The following is an 18929-nucleotide window of genomic DNA, read 5'->3' on the forward strand; positions in this document are numbered from 1 at the left end:
CCATAGCTGGCCCAGCTCTTCAGGGCAAGAGAGGCAATTTACTTCACGATGAGCTTATTATGTATACAAATACAGAGGCAAATTCTTAGTCTGCTTACACTGTTTGAGCAAGATTTGTAAGCAAGCTCTTTCCTCACTCAATGCACATACTTGGCAGAAGCAGATATCTTTAGAGGGGCATTACTTCTTGCACCTATCGCTTCTGTATTGTACGAGCGAAGAAAGCTCTCACCTATGATCACTTTAAGGAGTTGCTGGGGAGACAAAATCATGCTGCAGTCATCCTTCTCTTGCAGTGTAGCTGGCACAGCATTCAGACCCTCCACATGCTGCCAGACACACATCACATTGTCACTTGTCAGCTTTTTCTCCAATTTTAGCCCGATTGCACCATCGCACATCATCCATTCTATACATTTATCATGAGCATAACAATATTTAATCGATTCAACAAATCATCATCACATTGCTTAACCCATTCCGATGTCGGGTTCAATAGTACCGATGATGTACGTGTACATAATCAGTACGTGTACGTCATCGGATTATCTTCTCATTTTGTTCACGAACGTCATCGGAACGGAACCCACCCTACAACTTTCAAACTTCTCGGAACGGCGAAAAACGATTTAATAATGACTCACAGGACGAAGAGACGCCTTCACTTCGGTGGCTGTCAGGTCTCGTGTGGTAAGCACCCGGCTGTGCCTCTGGCCTGGCTTGGTGACTCTCCTTCCATGCGCGATTACATTTCTTGCTGGGGGTTTGGGGCTGGGAGGAGACAGGCCAGAAGCCGGCTCCATGCCCAAGTCTGCAGAGTTTTCATTCCCATTGTTTTCTCTGTGCACACACACACACGTGTGGAGGGTGGTAGACCGCTGTCATGAAGCGAAAACGGAATGGCAACAATGGGTAGCTGCTACAAATACATAAAATGCAGCCTCCCCCCACCCCCCTCCCCACAATTGATTGCTCACGCCACTGCTGTCAGAATTTCATACTATTCAGTACAATACATTCAATGAATTTAAATCCAGTACAATACATACCAGGTTTTATGATTGCTCACGCCACTGCTGTCAGAATTTCATACTATTCAGTACAATACATTCAATGAATTTAAATCCAGTACAATACATACCAGGTTTTATTTATAAAACCTGACATTTACACATTGGGTATTTATATATTGTAGCTGTCTACTCTGTATTTAAAGTAAAAAAAAATGCACATGCTTTTTTACTTTAAAAAAACCAAAGTGTGTTTTAAGTTTTGAACAGGGTAAATTTGCTCAAATTAATACAAATTATTTTTGGAGTCGGTATTTGTGGTGGAGAGGCTGGGAAAAAAAAACAATAGTCGTTAACGTCGACAGGGTAACACCCAGGTAAATAGCTCCGTTTGGCTGGCTAAGAGCTCTGCGGAGTGCACCTGGTTTGCAGCTTAGAGAGGCGCTGGTTTCTCAGCTGCTGGATGAAGTGGCTGTAGCGTTCCTTGTGCTCCTGCCTTTGCTGCTCCTCTTCGTCTGTGTACGCAAAATCCGGGTCGATGTACGTGTGCCGGCCCTCGCCTGTGAATATCGTTCTAGGAAGACGAAGGATCGCACTTGCGTCAGACCCGAGCAAACGTCAAGACGGCAGTGAAACGCAAGCGGAAAAGTAATTTACAAATATTTTTCAATCCACTATTACGTTGCGTGCATTCGCATCAGGCGAGTGGGGTTTCGTTTTCATATTTTGTAGTATGGGCTTTGTAACAAGTGTAGTGCTGAATGTCATTCTGAGATACTGGTTGATATTTTGACTTTATGAATATTTAGATTAAAAGTGCAGTTCTATCAGTGCATGTATTATATTGCTAAATTATGAGGCTGTATTTAGCTGGCGAGATCTATTAACTTGAGATGTGAGGAGGTATTATAATTGATAAAATATCATACCCCGAGATAAGACTGCAAGGATGATAAATAATGTTATTTAATTATTAAGCCCTAACCTAAACGACATCAGTGCCATTTATTGAAGGGGTTGGCCAAGGATTGATTCATATATCAATCACCACTGATGTCAGCCCTGGTCGGGCTGCCGGGTTCATAGTGCAGTGTTGATACTCACCGCGCTAACCACTCCGCAACCCATATGGTGTGTTAACAGTTTCTGGGTTTCCAATGCGCCGTCACATGCCCATTGACTATTCCACGAAAGTTCGCGGCACCACAGTGGGTGGTGTAAACACTCCTAACGCACAGCATAGGCTTCGCGTGGTTTGAGCCACGCGAAGGGGCGTCACGGTGGCGAGATCTTAATTACCTCGCCAGGTATGCAGGAGGTCGTGGGTTCGATCCCGACCCTGACGCTTGTATATTTAGAATTTGTGTATTCTCCCTACACATTTAGATACATGTGTTTAAGAGTATTTGGCTGCTAGCAATGTCCACATGATAAGCTACTTCGTTGAGCAATCATTTGTGGCCAGGTCGCTTCTGAAAAAGAGCTGTAAAGCTCAGTGGGCCTTACTTGGTGAAAAAAAAAATTGTTTATAGTTTATAAGCACCGGTAGGGCTGCTTCCTGTCACTGGGCCGCACGCTGGCCGCGCGGTCGTTGGGGAAGGAGAGGAGGGCCACCCCGTCGTCGGCGCTGCGGCTGCGCATGTGCTGGTGGATGCGTGTCTTGGCCGAGCTGAGCAGCGCTGTTTGTGCCGAAGCCGTGTAACTGGAAGCCTCAGCCGCTCTGACTTCCACAAGCATGCCCGTCGCGTTGGAGATGAGCGGAGTGAGGCCTGCGAGACAAAGGTGGCGAAGTTTTTGTCAGTGCTGCATACGTACGTGCACGCTCCTTCAGTCAACCCTCTCCACACCCACCCATGCTGTGGTCTGTTGGTTGTGCTTAACCAGGGGAATATAACCTGAAGAAAATCCATTATTTTTAAAATATTTCGAGGATATACCACTCATTTTGGTTGGGGATATATAATCATAATTTAATTTTATATCTAGTTTTCAAACTGGACATGAGGTTTGTAACACCCATTTTACAGCACATGGTGTGATTTGTTAATTCCCCAGATACAAAACTGGATGACCATGCAATTAAAACATAAAACTTGCAAACCATGCAAATGGTACCAATGGCGAGCTACTCTGCGTCCTGTATATTGAGTACTGTCGCATTTCCAAAGATGCTTATTCGGCTGGTAGCGAGCCTGACCTGGGTTAAAGGTGGGGTTGGGACGGCGAGTGACCGGGATGCCCTGGCCACTCATTTGCATCGGAATCCGGTGAAAGGGTTTCAACGATAGCCCCACGGTGCCACCGCCACTTCGGGGCAGCACAGGGCCCAACAGCTCGAGTGTGGGCCGCATTCTCAGCTCCCCGACTTGCTTGGGTCGGAATGACAGCACCACGTCCTGCCCCCAATACAGCGCAGAGCGGCAGCGTTTCAGCTCACAACAAACACACAGGAAGGGGGGGGAAAAAAAAAATATATATATGTGTGTAGAACGACGACACGACCGTGGTCGCTGGTTCAATTCGAACTCCCGGTGTGGCAGATTAAACAATGGTGCAGGTTTCTTGAATCCCCTTGCCTCTGTCCACCCAGCAGAACAGGTGGGTACACACCAGTTAGGTGAGCGGCAGGTCGCATGAGGTGGAGTAAAGTATCGCGGTTACTCTCACTTATTTCAAGATGTTTGGGGCAGCGTGGATGAGTAGGTCAATATACCCTTCATAAGAGGAGTTCTCTAGAGGTCCCTCGAGTGAAGGCTCTTCTACTAGTAGTGGCATGAGCAAGCAATTGTAGGACTGCACCTTTACCACCTTTTAAATAGAGGCCTAGAGCATGCTCATGATGGGTCTGTCTTGGCTGAGGATTGCACCTGCATCTTTACCATATATACTTCATATGACAGTGATGCTTGAAGCGCAGAATTTACCTCCACCTTTTATGTAAAATCGTGCCATGTGCCCTGGCCGCATTCCTTGCCAAATTCACATTGAGTACCTGTGTCTGGCCAGGCGGTATCTTGCCCTCGGCCGGAATGGCCTGGATGTGGGCAACTCGAGGGATGCGGTAGTGCAGCGGCAGCACGGTCGACTCGTTGCGTAGGGTGCAGAGCATCTCTACGCGTGCGCCCGGTGCACACGCCCCGAGGTCGAACACCAGGGGAGACGGAACCGTGCTCAGTAGCAGAGGCTGAGCCGTGGCCGTCACGGCCAGCTCCACTCCCACCAAGCCTGGGGAGGAGGAGGGTTCACACAGCCAGAAGCTTCCCTTTCACGAATGAAGTTACAGATGTGCTTCTGTGGCCGTCTGCAGCGCTTTTACTTCCGATATTAGGAATCCACTGGAGCTAGGCACTTATAAATCTCAATTGAAAAGGAATTCGATTGGAACTGCGTTTTGTGTTTAGTTTGTTGTCCTTCCCCCGCACCTCCGATTAGCACGGTTGGCTACATATGGTGTAAAGAAGTTCAACATACATACAGATAAATCAACACATTCGTCAATACTATGCCCTAAAGAGTAAAATTATACTGGTAGGAAGCTCGTGGTTACACCACTAGCCCACAGGGGATTATTGTGTCCGTCCGTCCGTCGTGCATCCAAAAATGGGAGGGGTGGGGCTGGGTGGAGAGGAGAGGGTGGGGAGGGGCTGGGTGGGGAGGGGCTGGGTGGGGAGGGGAGGGTGGGGAGGGGCTGGGTGGGGAGGGTGGGGCTGGGTGGGGAGGGTGGGGCTGGGTGGGGGGTGGGAGGGGTGGGACTGGGTGGGGAGGGGCTGGGTGGGGGGTGGGAGGGGTGGGGCTGGGAGGGGAGGGGCTGGTCACCCCGTGGTGCCCTTATAAAACTCAACGTTTAACCTACTCACGCCGGCTTGTGCCCGTCCTCACAGTCGGGCATATTTGCGGAATACACCACGTGGTGCCGCCGTTGACCCTGGCCATTGACCGAGCAACCCAACGTTCCTACCAGCTCCCTCCGCAGGAATGTGTTATTTGTTTATTTTATATATATTATTATTATTTTATTAATTTGTACCTATCTACGTGACTTTACCGAAAGACCCAAAGAATAGGAAAATTATATGTTTGGGGGAAAGGCCCTTTGTTATTACAGAGATTCATCTCTCAATTGATGTGTTGAGGTTTTGTTATACGTGCTTGTACACCGCTCCCAATATAAATATCACCAACATTTTTTGTTAAATAATACTGAAAGATTATGAATGGTCTCAACCATACTCTATTCGATAATTATGCAACAACAGAATGCTACTTATTTGGAGATTGATGCTATGACCATATCAGAAGAGTTGACTAGCACAGATAAAAGCGTGCATTTTAATGTAGGCTATCACACAAAATAAAACGACCTTTTCTTGCGACACCCCTTAAAAGTGACCTCTGGTAACGAATGGCTCCACCCGAAAAATGTGTCTAAATCGGTACAAAGAAAACCTTTCAACTATCTGCACAGCTGAAGACGGCACAATTTGGTGTTTGCAACAAGAAATATTCCTAAGGAATATCGGGTGAAGGATTGTGATCGCACGTACAGGTCGTTTCACAACAGAAAATGGCTAAACAATGTCAACAGTATTAACACATCCATAACAACACCTTTGCCGTATTGACTGTGAGAATAATTGACGATCATATGAAACTGACGAAGTATCGACGACCATCACCTGTACCACGTGGCTGCCGGGGTTGCCCTGGAGGAATGACAGAGCTGTTTTGGCTGCCGACGATCTCAAAGTGGATAAAGAGAGCATAGTTATGTCCTGGAGGCGGTCGATCCATGTGGTTCCAGCCAGTGCGATCTCTGCAGTGATATCCAACAGAATACTCCGTGAGTTCACTCTCATTGCTTGCAATGTACGTTCCTCACAATGTGATGAGTGTGGCAACTGAACTGTGGCTTTGACCCACCGAGTGTGGCGTGGACTGAAGGTGAGCGTGAGAGGTATTTCCTCGTGCGGAGGCAGAGTCCCCTGACTTGGGAAGCAACGCAGCACTCCCTGTAGCTCGTGCCTGGGAGCTGAAGCATCTAACACATTCACACTCTGCCTCGCAGTACACACGCACACATACAATCATAAAACACAGTAGCCACAAGTAACATTTTACTCACATTGTTTCCTCTTTCCTCCAGTTTGATTTCAATTTTGCTACCAGCGTGTATGTGGAAATTGTTTTGGACGGTATGTAGCCAACTGTGCTATTCGGAGGTGCGGGAAATATATCATATCATGAGACGAAGTAGAGTATGCATGATGAACTCTTGCAGGAAAATGTGTCAACCCATTGTTAGATTAGGGCCGTGGAAGTTGATAGTACAACACTATTTCTGACACCCCTTCAAAGTGACCTCTGATCTACATTCGTGCCACTGCAATTCCCAAGCACTGCTCCAGAGACATTTTCATCAAATGGCATTCAAATCTCAATGAAAAATTTGCCTCATTCAGTGAAAGCTGAAATTTAATGAGATGGGGATTTTGTATTAATGGTAACATGCCCGAGAACCATCAGTCCACTATACTTAAGAACTCAGTTTAATAATCAGTGTTTATACAGATTAAAATTGCGAATCTAAGTGCTGCAGGTTCAGTGTTCTGATGCCTTAGTCATATGGTCAGTTCTTCCATAGTTTGTATTGTTACACAAATTACTAATTGTGCCAAACAGCCTAAATCAACAAGAGCTACATGTCTCATTACAAAATGATCCAGATGTGAAATCACAGGTTTTTGCCATACATCCAGAACACTACACTCATTTCATGTGTGCAAATGAGTGATTCACTCCAGATAATTCCCCAAATTTGGAGAGAAAAAAACGAAGTGCAATTCTCATATTTCCACAATGGCTTTTAGTTGTCTACTTTTGTGAGACCAGTAAATACAATAACTTGACCATTACCATTTATCAAAATATTTAGTTCCTCTATGAAATTGTATCCCTCAGCATCCTGCTCTCCCTAACTTTCCCACTTGACCTTAACAACAACAAAAACCCCTCAGAGTTTCCTACGTTATAATAATAATGCAGATTGACTTGTTCGGAGATGCAGTCATATTTAGGCATTTTATACACGAACATTTGTATTGCATTGTGTTAAACACAAGTACCCCTTTTATGTTAGATATCCACCTGAACTTACAATCAATAAATAAAGCCAGGCTAGATAATTATGCTGACCAAAAGATGAACCCCAAACGTCAAACCACCAAGCCACCACAACACATTTATTTCCAAAGTGTTCCATCACAAATTTCATTTACGTGGCGTAAGGAAACCCCGATCCCACCTTTTCTTCTCCGGCCGTGTCCTCCTGCAGTACTGCCACCCAGCTGAGGGGCTCGGGCCCAGGGTTGCGAAGGATAGCCTGGCCCTGCCTGCTTGTGTTGTAATAGGCCGCCCCCAGTTTCAAGCATCGCAGCTGCTCGTCCCCAGAGGGAGACAGAACCTCCAAACGCGGCTGCACCACCTCTGCCCTCAGCTGTACCTCCTGTGCTTCCTCACGGCCATCCAGCCGTACCCTGAAAACCACGGCGCGTTCGGTTATTTTTACACGCGCCTTACGCATGAAACAACCTCAATTCTACACCAGAGAGCTAAAGGGCAAATAGAGCCACGGTGTGCTTCATCTGTCAGTCCCGAAAGAGGAGGCTTTAGGCAATGGAATATGTGCACATGATGGTAGTTGTGCTTACATTTTAGATCAGAATCTTTATTTATCCTGGAGAAATCCGATGAGCTATCAAGCTCTTTTTCACTGATGTCCAGTAGGGGTGGGTCAGAAAGTTACAACAAGAGATAATAAAGCATTGTCTGATCTCGCAGTTAAAATAATTGCCCATTTATTTTTAAACAAAACAAAAAAACCATTTTATATATGTTTCGTCCATCTGCCAGTTTTCTTTGTAAACTTTCAAACGTTTAATGTATCATACGGTACTGTATAATAATGCATGGGTTGGAGCAGTGACACAGTGATTAGTGCACTGCGCTCTGAACCTGGTGACCTTAGTTTAGGGGTGGGCAAATTTTTTGACTCGCGGGCCACAATGGGTTCTAAAATTTGACAGAGGGGCCGGGCCAGGAACAGATGGATGGAGTGTTTGTGTGAACTAATATAAATGACGTGTAAAAATCATTACATGAAAGGATTTGGCCTTTAACAGGTAGCAAAGCATTTATTTGCAAGGCAATTTAACAAATTGCACGAACATGAACGATACAAAACATGTCGTAACTCCCGGTCAAAGTGCGCCAACTAATGGGGAAATGGGGGCATTACAGGAGAAAGGTAAAATTTTATTTAATAATAATATTTGTACAAGTTCGGCGGGCCGGATTAAAAAGCCCAACGGACCGTATACCCCCCGGGGGCCGTACTTTGCCCATGTCTGCCTTAGTTCAACGTCTGGCCACGGTCCAACATCAGTGGCGAGTGATATATGAACAAGTCGAGTGCTGCGTCGTCACTGGCCGAAACGCACACGGCTTATGACGACACCACAAACAATTTTAAATGAAACAATAAAATAATAAAAAATATATTACGTGACTTTACCGAAAGGACCAAGAATATGAATCCCTGCAGTCACGAAAGCTTTAAATCAAAATTTAATTTTAAATGAGTTCGCATCTACCAAAGTGGCCTGAAGAACCAATTTCAGAGTCTCCTGCCACAATATTTCAGCCCACTGGATCTGCATGGAAATGTGCCCCCGTGTTTCTGTGGTCTTACTCACAGTGCGGTTTGAAGGACGTCCCCTGGGCTGCTTGCACAGAACTCCACCTGCACGGGCTGCATGCTTTTTGGGGGTACCATGCCACTACTTGGCCGGAAACTAAACATAACTTCCCCTTCACAGCTGAAATGGAATTCGCCTGTAAGCAAAAACACACCAGAAATCAACAGATAAAAAAAGGCGCTCTGTACTATTGGGTTATATTAACATAGTGCATACTATTCATAATAAAGGTTTTTGGGTTAGATCGCGTTTATTTATAAATGTGTCGTAACCCTCCACCACCCGACACGGCCAATCAGCATAAAAAGTGTCACGTTGACAAAAGACAAATAATTCACTACTTTAGCCCACCGGTGTGTTGAAGAGTGAATCCACATTTACAGTTTGAGTACGACGTTTCGCTGGTAAATACATCCAGCATCATCGGGCAATTGCTGGATGTATTTACCAGCGAAACGTCGTACTCAAACTGTAAATGTGGATTAACTCTTCAACACACCGGTGGGCTGAAGTAGTGAATTATTTGTCTTTTGTCAACATGACACTTTTTTGCTGATTGGCCGTGTCGGGTGGTGGAGGGTTACGACACATTTATAAATAAACGCGATCTAACCCAAAAACCTTTATTATGGATAATATTGGTCGCGAAAGCCTACGTGTTATAGTGCATACTGATGTGCTGTGCATATTTATCTGAAAGCACATCGGACAGGTTGTCCAGTAAGGGTGTAATGACTGCACCCCTCGCTGACAAATTCAATTAATTATAGTGATTGAAGAATGAATTATTGTGTTGTATTGTGGTGAATGGAGTGGCCTCTATTGTCTGCGGGATTCATGTGAAGCCCATACATACATGACATGCACGTACATTTAAAAAAAATATTTTAAGTGGATCAATGCACGCGTCTTAAGCTCAACGATCGTTATTCATACTCTTTGGTTCTTTCGGTAAAGTCACGTAGGTAGAAAAATAATAGACCACGACAGCTTTTCCTTGCTGTGGTTGTCCCACCTGATGAAAACTGCTTGTGTTGCGATTGAAACGTCGTGATTTGTTATTTTTATACCTACAGTGAGGGAAAAAAGTATTTGATCCCCTGCTGATTTTGTACGTTTGCCCACTGACAAAGAAATGATCAGTCTATAATTTTAATGGTAGGTTTATTTGAACAGTGAGAGACAGAATAAGAACAAAAAAATCCAGAAAAACGCATGTCAAAAAATGTTATAAATTGATTTGCATTTTAATGAGGGAAATAAGTATTTGACCCCTCTGCAAAACATGACTTAGTACTTGGTGGCAAAATCCTTGTTGGCAATCACAGAGGTCAGACGTTTCTTGTAGTTGGCCACCAGGTTTGCACACATCTCAGGAGGAATTTTGTCCCACTCCTCTTTGCAGATCTTCTCCAAGTCATTAAGGTTTCGAGGCTGACGTTTGGCAACTCGAACCTTCAGCTCCCTCCACAGATTTTCTATGGGATTAAGGTCTGGAGACTGGCTAAGCCACTCCAGGACCTTAATGTGCTTCTTCTTGAGCCACTCCTTTGTTGCCTTGGCCGTGTGTTTTGGGTCATTGTCATGCTGGAATACCCATCCATGACCCATTTCCAATGCCCTGGCTGAGGGAAGGAGGTTCTCACCCAAGCTTTGACGGTACATGGCCCCGTCCATCGTCCCTTTGATGTGGTGAAATTGTCCTGTCCCCTTAGCAGAAAAACACCCTCAAAGCATAATGTCTCCACCTCCATGTTTGACGGTGGGGATGGTGTTCTTGGGGTCATAGGCAGCATTCCTCCTCCTCCAAACACGGCGAGTTGAGTTGATGCCAAAGAGCTCAATTTTGATCTCATCTGACCACAACACTTTCACCCAGTTGTCCTTTGAATCATTCAGATGTTCATTGGCAAACTTCAGACGGGCATGTATATGTGCTTTCTTGAGCAGGGGGACCTTGCGGGTGCTGCAGGATTTCAGTCCTTCACGGCGTAGTGTGTTACCAATTGTTTTCTTGGTGACTATGGTCCCAGCTGCCTTGAGACCATTGACAAGATCCTCCCGTGTAGTTCTGGGCTGATTCCTCACCGTTCTCATGATCATTGCAACTCCACGAGGTGAGATCTTGCATGGAGCCCCAGGCAGAGGGAGATTGACAGTTCTTTTGTGTTTCTTCCATTTGCGAATAATCGCATCAACTGTTGTCACCTTCTCATCAAGCTGCTTGGCAATGGTCTTGTAGCCCATTCCAGCCTTGTGTAGGTCTACAATCTTGTCCCTGACATCCTTGGAGAGCTCTTTGGTCTTGGCCATGGTGGAGAGTTTGGAATTTGATTGATTTATTGCTTCTGTGGACAGGTGTCTTTTTTACAGGTAACAAGCTGAGATTAGGAGCACTCCCTTTAAGAGTGTGCTCCTAATCTCAGCTCGTTACCTGTGTCAAAGACACCTGGGAGCCAGAAATCTTTCTGATTGAGAGGGGGTCAAATACTTATTTCCCTCATTAAAATGCAAATCAATTTATAACATTTTTGACATGCGTTTTTCTAGATTTTGTTGTTGTTATTATGTATCTCACTGTTCAAATAAACCTACCATTAAAATTATAGACTGATCATTTCTTTGTCAGTGGGCAAACGTACAAAATCAGCAGGGGATCAAATACTTTTTTCCCTCACTGTACATGACTTTACCGAAATAACCAAAGAGTATGGATTCCTGCAGTCACGAAAGCTTCAAATCAAGATTGATCGATATTCGATACGCGTACATTTATCCAACATAATTTCCGGGTGCATAAGAAGCTTAAAGAAGTTGGAGCGAAAAGTCATTGTACGTTCGTGTTAAAGTCATTAATCAAAATTTTGTCAATTGGCAGAGGGTTAATGACACGAATGTTGGCATAAACTACGACATGGCCTAACTTAAAAAACAAACATAGATCATAGTAGTGGCAATGAAAACCAAAGCTTTAAGTGAATATATGCATTGCGTTTTTACGATCCAGTGAATTCTTAAGTTTCTGTAAGTTTTTTGTTACAGTCTTCGTGATTTTCCGTAAATGTCTAAGCAAGCTGTATTTGGTCAAATAAAATATCAAAGACAATGTGACATCGTCTTTGGTTCTTTCGGTGACATGATTTATAAAAAATACATCTCAGCTAAAAGTCTAAACTTGAACATTATCCACCATTAAAATGTAAATAGAATAAAACAATACATCTATGCAGAACATGAGCATTAGTCTCAAAGTTCTTTCCCTTGGTTAAATACGTGAAATAAAGTATCTGTGATGATCTTTGTAGACATAGTACATATAGTAATGTATTGATTAACATCTCATCCTCACGTTCGTATCCAGAGATTCTTAGCACCTCCTGCTCCTTCGGTTACTCAGCCAACGCAATGAATGGTGGATAATCGAATTAATGATTACATTTGCAAATTACATGCTCATGTTACATTTAGGATAATTTAATACGCAAAATGAGCATCGGCACTGATGGTATTGTGAACTACAATACTTTGCTTGAACTCAAATATCTTGCTGATCTCGTTAAGGAGCATAAACCATCACGCAAACTCCAGCCATCCTCGAAGCGGCTTTTGGAAAATCCTCGAACAAAGACGGTTACTGCATTGTGCGCTTTCAGATGCGCTTCTGCAGCTGTCTGGAACACTTCCTTCCAATATTAGGAAGCCACTGGAGCTATGCACTTTTAAATCTAAATTTAAAATTAATTTATTGAGAACTGCTTTTTGTGTTTAATTTGTTGTCCTTCCCCGCACCTCTGATTAGCACGGTTGGCTGCTTACGGTGGTAAAGAAGTTAAACATACATACAATGTCCTACCTGGAGCAGAACCATGGTTGACCACTGTGATGTTCTGCTGCAGCATGGCACCATTGGCCAGAACGCACCCAAAGTCCACTTCTTTCTGTACATCTAAGCTACAAGCTGGAGAAAACCTGCCATTGCGAGACGGAGAATCACAAACATGACATAACAATTAGATATTTTATAATTCACCCCAATCGTGATGTGATGAATTGTCACAATTCTGGATCATGATTAAATTAATTTCACATATTCTTTCTTGTATTGTTTTTCACTGCTTATCATTTGTGGCCTCATTTGGTATTTTGTTTATACACTTAGTCTGAATGTATCATCATTCTATGTACACATAACTAGCATATAATTTGCATCATGTGATAGATATATCATGGATGTAAGAATAGATTTTAACGGATGAATATATGTTCTTCCGACAAATGTATTTTTACTAACAACTTGGGCAACATTGTGGTCGCGTGTTATTTCCACGAATGTCAGAACTTGCCCAATGAGTGGGACCTCAATTGAGTCTCCATCAACCAGCAGCAGGAGACGATCGCGTACAGATCCCTTCTGCTCCATGTAAAACTCTACGGTGGCCGCAATGGACAGACCAGGAGCCAAATGTTGTTCTTGCAGAGGAACTCCGTGCAGCTTAAATGCCTAAGGCAGATGTTTGGGCGACACAGACAGAGGGAAAACAAGAGTTTTAGTAGACAGCTGCTGTGATGCCACGGCCTCAAAGCCATTCTGCAAGCGCCACGACCTCTCCCCCCCCCCCACGTCCCCCACACTCAGTACAAAGACAAAGATCCCCCGTGTAGCCTTAACAGATTGTAGGGGCAAGTGCTGTTAGCGAGCAGCACCTATGAAGGCCGGCACGGCACACGAGGGGGTGGGTGGCCAACACCACGCCCGGCCGCCTTTGTCTCCCCAGTGGCGACGTTTTACACATCACACTCAGTACACACACGCGCACACACGTAGTGTCCTGGCGTGGGATTGCTTGGCACAACGGGTTTTAATCCGAAGGGTCCCTATGAGGAAAGTCCCACGGTTTCCCGGTGCCAGGGGACGGGCCGACCCTCCCAGGACAAGTTACATCGCGGTGCCCCTGAGTTGGCTTAATAGTCAGGGACGTGTGGCCAGGGGAGGCAGGGGAGGCAGGGGAGGCAGGGGAGGCAGAGCCTCACTTGTCATGCTCCAATGAAAATAGCTGTTACGAAAAGTAAAACAAAAAAGAATAATCAAATAAAATAAAAATTCTAATTTTTCCACTGATCTGTGTTATTAATGCCATTTCTGTACAATTCCAATCATTGTTATGGTCAAAATCGCCAAATTCGCGGAGCTCCGCTGCAAATACAGGGGTTTGATGAGAGGTGAGGCAGCGACGAGCTCAGCCTCCCCTCTGATTGCGCAACCCCTCAGTAACTGGATGGAGCGCGGGCAATAAGCGCGTGCCTGTTACTATCTCTCTGTGCGTCACCAATGCGATGTTTGTAGACCCCTTCATTTCACGTCCTCGCCTTCCATACTCCAGGCAACTTATTTCACGTGTGTGTCTCAACTAAATAGTGTATGGGCGCAACAAAAGGTTACCGGTCTCCAGACGCGACGGCTGTGCAGCTTAACTTTAAGAGATTGTGGTTTGCGCCGGGAACAAACGTGAGCACAGAGATGTGGCGTCTGCGATTTCTGTGTGGAGCAACCGCGTGTAGGCAAAGCTGAATCTCCCGGGGTTAGCGGTGGGGGAACGCGCGGGGTTGGTGACCGTGGGATCACCACCACGTTTGCACGAGGCAATTGCGCGGATGCTGAGCGGGCGTTAAGAGTTCATCGCTCGCCGGTGATAGCGCGGTCAGCGGCCCCAATGTTAGCGGCAGCTGCGGTGTCCACGGGCGTGTGGTTTGGGGCCGTCCATAAATGACGTCGCGCGATTTTGGACGATTTTTGACCCTCACCCCCCCTCCTCCTCGTCACACGGCGTCACAAAAAGTCAGACCCCCCCCCCTCAAATATGACGTCACAAAGCTCTGCCCCCCCCCAAAAAAATATAAAACATGCTTCAAATCGATTTAAACTATTGTCATTGTAGTGCGTATTTAATGTGGCGCTGCACTCTGATGTTGTAGGAGAAAACATTTATTAAAAAAAGTATATTTAATTAAATAGAACGTATTCTTGGTTATTTCGGTAAAGTCACGCATTGTTTCCCTTCTATGTGACTCTACCCAAAGAACCAAGAATATGAATCCCTGCAGTCACGAAAGCTTCAAATCAAATTTTAAATAGAACGTGTTGTCTATATTTATTTAAAGTTGCGCATTTTTACGTGACGTGACATTTCTCAACCCCCCCCCCCCATCCTCGTCACACATCGTCACAAATGTCTGACCCCCCCCCCCCAGGTGCGTGACGTCATTTATGGACGGCCCCTTTAAACCAGTGCGGCTCTGAGGCCAGCGGGCACGAGCGTGTCTCTCAGAGAGGGCCCGACGGGAGCCAACCGGCGCGGCTGGAGGTGGGAGCGGAACGGGCGGATGTCGCGCCCCACACTTTCATTTAAAAATAAAAACGAAATAAGGGAATGTATTGCGGTGTCATTAATATTGTACTTCCGATGTGGGTGACAAGTGGATGAACCGTGGTGACGTTTAGCAAATGATTTGCATTTAGCTAGTTGCATTTTACAAATGAACGGCCGCAATCGGGCATAACTGAGACGCCTGGCCGTTTAAAGGTGAGATATTTGGGAGGCTTATCATGGATAGCGTAACAAGAGAGTCGTCAGAGCAAGATACCAACACCACGCGCTAGAGCCTCAGCAGCAGACGAGGCCAGAGTGTATCCGATGAATGAGATAACGTATTGGGGAGATGAATAGAGAATAAAGAACTGATTTTTTTATCCTTCCCAATGCAGAGTAATCATGGAATACAGTACAGGAGGACTCCTATCTGCGGCGATGTATGTGTAAATAGCAGTGCAATGTGATAGGGGAGAGCGGTAGTGTATCAGTTAGCACACTGCGCTACGAACCCGGCAACCTGAGTTCGATTCCTGCTCACGGTCCACACCAGTGACGATTATCTGAACCGGTCCTGGGAGTCCTCTAGGTCGATTCAGCCTCAAATGAGTACCTGGTGCGGTGTGTAAACATCGCCACTAGGGAGGCAAAGGCGACCGGGCGTGGTGTTGGCCACCCACCCACTTGTGTGCCGTGCCGGCCTTCATAGGTGCTCACTAACAGCACTTGCCCCAACAGTCCGTTTTAGGCTATACGGGGGATCGTTGCAATGTGACAGATACGTGTAGTGTGTAAGTCTACATGTGTACTGGTGTAAAGTATCATATACACGTGTGATGTTGTAGACTCGTAGTGGTGTAACGCATGAGTGTTGGTTGTGTTATACACAGTGGAGTAATGTGTTATGTTATTGTGTAGACTTACGTCTTGTATATACTATAGTGGTTCATTGTTGTCATGTGCATGTGTAGTGCCTGCAGGGCAGGTTCTTGGGTGGGCCCTGCACTACCAAATGTATATTTGGCCCATCCAAGTTCGCTCACCTTATGCTGGCCCAAACAACAGCTCTCCTGCCCCCCTTTTCGGAATCAAAATATGTATTTATTTATACTGGAGATGAGCAGGCCTAGGTACGTGTATTGTATTATTTAATAGAATAACAATTTATTTTTTTCTGATATAGAGCCCTATACACCGCAGCATAGCAGAACTTCACACCACATCTCAAACGTGTTTTAAAGGGGACCCCCAGTGGCAGCTGTCCCTGTGGGCACGAGGTGACAAAGCAACTGGCTTGCAAAGGGGCATTAGACCTGCCAGTAGGGGACGACAATTACTATGTAAAATCCCAATTGAGTTTAACACGTATGCTTTTGCGACCAATATCCATAATACGCATTTTTTTGGGGTTAGATCGCGTAAATATATAAATGTGTCGTTAAACCGGCCACCACCCGATACGGCTAATTAGTAAGGTTTGTCACGTAAGCAGAACGTGCCAATTCGTTACTAGTACAGCCCACCGGTGGGCTAGAGAGCCAAGCCACAATTTTGTGAATCCCAATTGAGTAGTTGTTCACGGATATTTTTTTTTACTTGGCAAATTAGGACCACGAAGACGACACACTATGGCCTGCTCTTGTGCATAACAGCACGGGGATATTTAACGTAATTTTACGACTCATGATACATCCGCAGTATTAACCAGGGCGGCTGCTGGAAATTCGAACCGTGAACCTCTGCAACGAGTGGCGAAGGCGCGACCACGAGGCCACCTCCCCTCCTCCTCCCCCCCAGAATATCTATGCCGGTGCCATGCAATGCACACGGCATGCAGTGGTGCACAGCAGCGTCATGTGTGCATTGTGCATACTGTAGCAATGTTGCAGTGAAAGCACACGTGTGTGTGTGTGTGCGTGCCACGTGGGCACGCGTGTGTGTGTGTGCGTGCCACGTGGGCACGCGTGTGTGTGTGGCGTCCCAGCCGCGTGTGTGTGTGTGCATGCCACGTGGGCACGTGTGTGGCGTTACAGCCGCGTGTGTGTGTGTGCGTGCCACGTGGACACGCGTGTGTGTGGCGTCACAGCCGCGTGTGTCTCTCTCACGCCGGAGCGAGGGGCGCACACGCGAACCCGGCGGCTCCTGTCCCCCGTGTTCCTCGCCGTCACCACGGCCGAGAGGCGGCGGCCGGGGGTGGCGTCCGCGAACTCCACCACGCGAGGTGACACCAGCAGCACCGACTCAGCCATTGGGCTCTCCCAGAGCCCTAGGCCGCCTCCTTCCTTACGATTCACGGGGTTCCTTTAGGCGCCGAGCGCTCCCAGGTCGATGTCCAGGTTAGCCCCAAGTTCAGAGGACCTCAGGTCCAGATCTTGTGTGTCCCACCTCGTTGAGTGTCGGCCGATTGCCCCCTTGGTCTCGTTTCACTGATAGTTCGCTGAACAGGTGACCGATCCCACAGGGTTTTACACATACAGGCTCTTCATGTAACCCATTCCCCTTGTCTTCTGAAATCCCTTGTGTGCCTCGTCTCCTCTTCAGCAGAAGAGGTATTTTATGAGTTTCCTTGATCCCAATGTCAAATCCTTTGTCTCCAAGCTTCGCTGCCTCTTTGGTTCCCCCCCAAGTCCCTCGCCTACCAACCACCCAGATCTCTCTGTCACTCGGTCCCAGTTCCAAATAGAGGTCCCACTCTCTCAGTCTCCTTGTCCCTCTGTCTTCCGATGTGTCCTCATTTCCTCATTTTCTTTTTCTCAGTCTCCTTGTAACTCTGTATCTCTCTCCTTGTCACTGCGTCTCTATCCCCCTGACACTCGCCTCTTCACTCTCCAAGGCTATGTGTTTCTGTCTCCTGGTAACTCTGTCTCCTTGTCTCCCCGACTCTCTGTCTGCTCGTCCCTGTGTCTCCTCGTCTCCCCGTCTCTATCCCTCTCGGTCTCCTTTGTCTGTCTCCTTGTCTCTGTGTCTCCACCCCTCTGTTTCGTTGTCCCTGTGTTTCTGTCTCCTTGTCCCTGTGTCTCTACCCCCCTGTCTCACCTATTGCTGCCGCTGTGTCTCTATCTCTTTGTCCCTGTGTCTCCACCCCTCTGTCTCTGTCCCTGTGTCTCCACCTCTCTGTCTCCTGGTCCCTCTGTCTCCACCCCTCTGTCTCTGTCCCTGTGTCTCCACCCCCTGTCTTTGTCCCTGTGTCTCCACCCCCTGTCTCTGTCTCCTGGTCCCTGTGTCTTCACCCCCTGTCTCGTTGTCCCTGTGTCTTCACCCCCTGTCTCGTTGTCCCTGTCTTCACCCCCTGTCTCTGTCCCTGTGTCTTCACCCCCTGTCTCTTTGTCCCTGTGTCTTCACCCCCTGTCTCTGTCCCTGTGTCTCCACCCCTCTGTCTCTCTGCGTCTCTGCTGCTGCTGTCGCTGAGTGCGCGTCCCGTTGCTAGGCAACCGAGAGTAAACAACAGCTGATCCTCGCGCGGCGCTTGGCTCCGCGTTCGCCGCCGCACGATTCGCCGCCACGTGCTCGCTGCGCACCGAATTCATTCTGAATATTTACTCGTGATTGGAGGAACCCGATGAGCTGTAAAGCTCTTTTCCACAGATGTGTCTAGTAAGGGGGGGGGGCAGGTCAGAACGTCACAACAACATATAGTCACGCAAAAAAACACGGCAGGAGTGCAAATTATAGGCAAGGTAATCAAATCACTTAAAAATATGGGGCCGTCCATAAATGATGTCACGCGATTTTGGACGATTTTTTACCCCCCCCCCCCGTCACACGGCGTCACAAAAAGTCAGACCCCTCCTCAAATA

At 46.6% G+C, this 18929-nt stretch overlaps 1 protein-coding gene across 2 annotated transcripts in view; it reads right to left on the reverse strand.

The window, feature by feature from the left end:
- Positions 1-18697, reverse strand: part of CFAP47 (cilia and flagella associated protein 47) — an 81780-nt gene extending 63083 nt beyond the window's left edge. The window contains exons 1-13 of one of the 2 annotated variants that reach the window (XM_032968267.2): positions 17238-18692; positions 13108-13265; positions 12618-12733; positions 8762-8900; positions 7312-7543; positions 5931-6064; positions 5687-5823; positions 4003-4235; positions 3208-3406; positions 2554-2779; positions 1432-1584; positions 645-840; positions 233-329 (exon numbers count right to left, since the gene is read on the reverse strand). In XM_032968267.2, coding sequence (XP_032824158.2) covers positions 233-329; positions 645-840; positions 1432-1584; positions 2554-2779; positions 3208-3406; positions 4003-4235; positions 5687-5823; positions 5931-6064; positions 7312-7543; positions 8762-8900; positions 12618-12733; positions 13108-13265; positions 17238-17381 — 2164 coding nt within the window. In that variant the 5' untranslated portion in view covers positions 17382-18692. Of the gene's footprint in view, positions 1-232; positions 330-644; positions 841-1431; positions 1585-2553; positions 2780-3207; positions 3407-4002; positions 4236-5686; positions 5824-5930; positions 6065-7311; positions 7544-8761; positions 8901-12617; positions 12734-13107; positions 13266-17237 lie in introns of both variants that reach the window. The other variant, XM_032968268.2, reaches the window with a different exon arrangement.
- Between the last annotated feature and the right edge of the window lie 232 nt (positions 18698-18929).

The sequence above is a fragment of the Petromyzon marinus genome, chromosome 39 (assembly GCF_048934315.1).
Source record: "Petromyzon marinus isolate PM22_M1 ecotype Great Lakes invasive population chromosome 39, UKy_Petmar_22M1.pri1.0, whole genome shotgun sequence".
Lineage (NCBI taxonomy): Eukaryota > Metazoa > Chordata > Hyperoartia > Petromyzontiformes > Petromyzontidae > Petromyzon > Petromyzon marinus.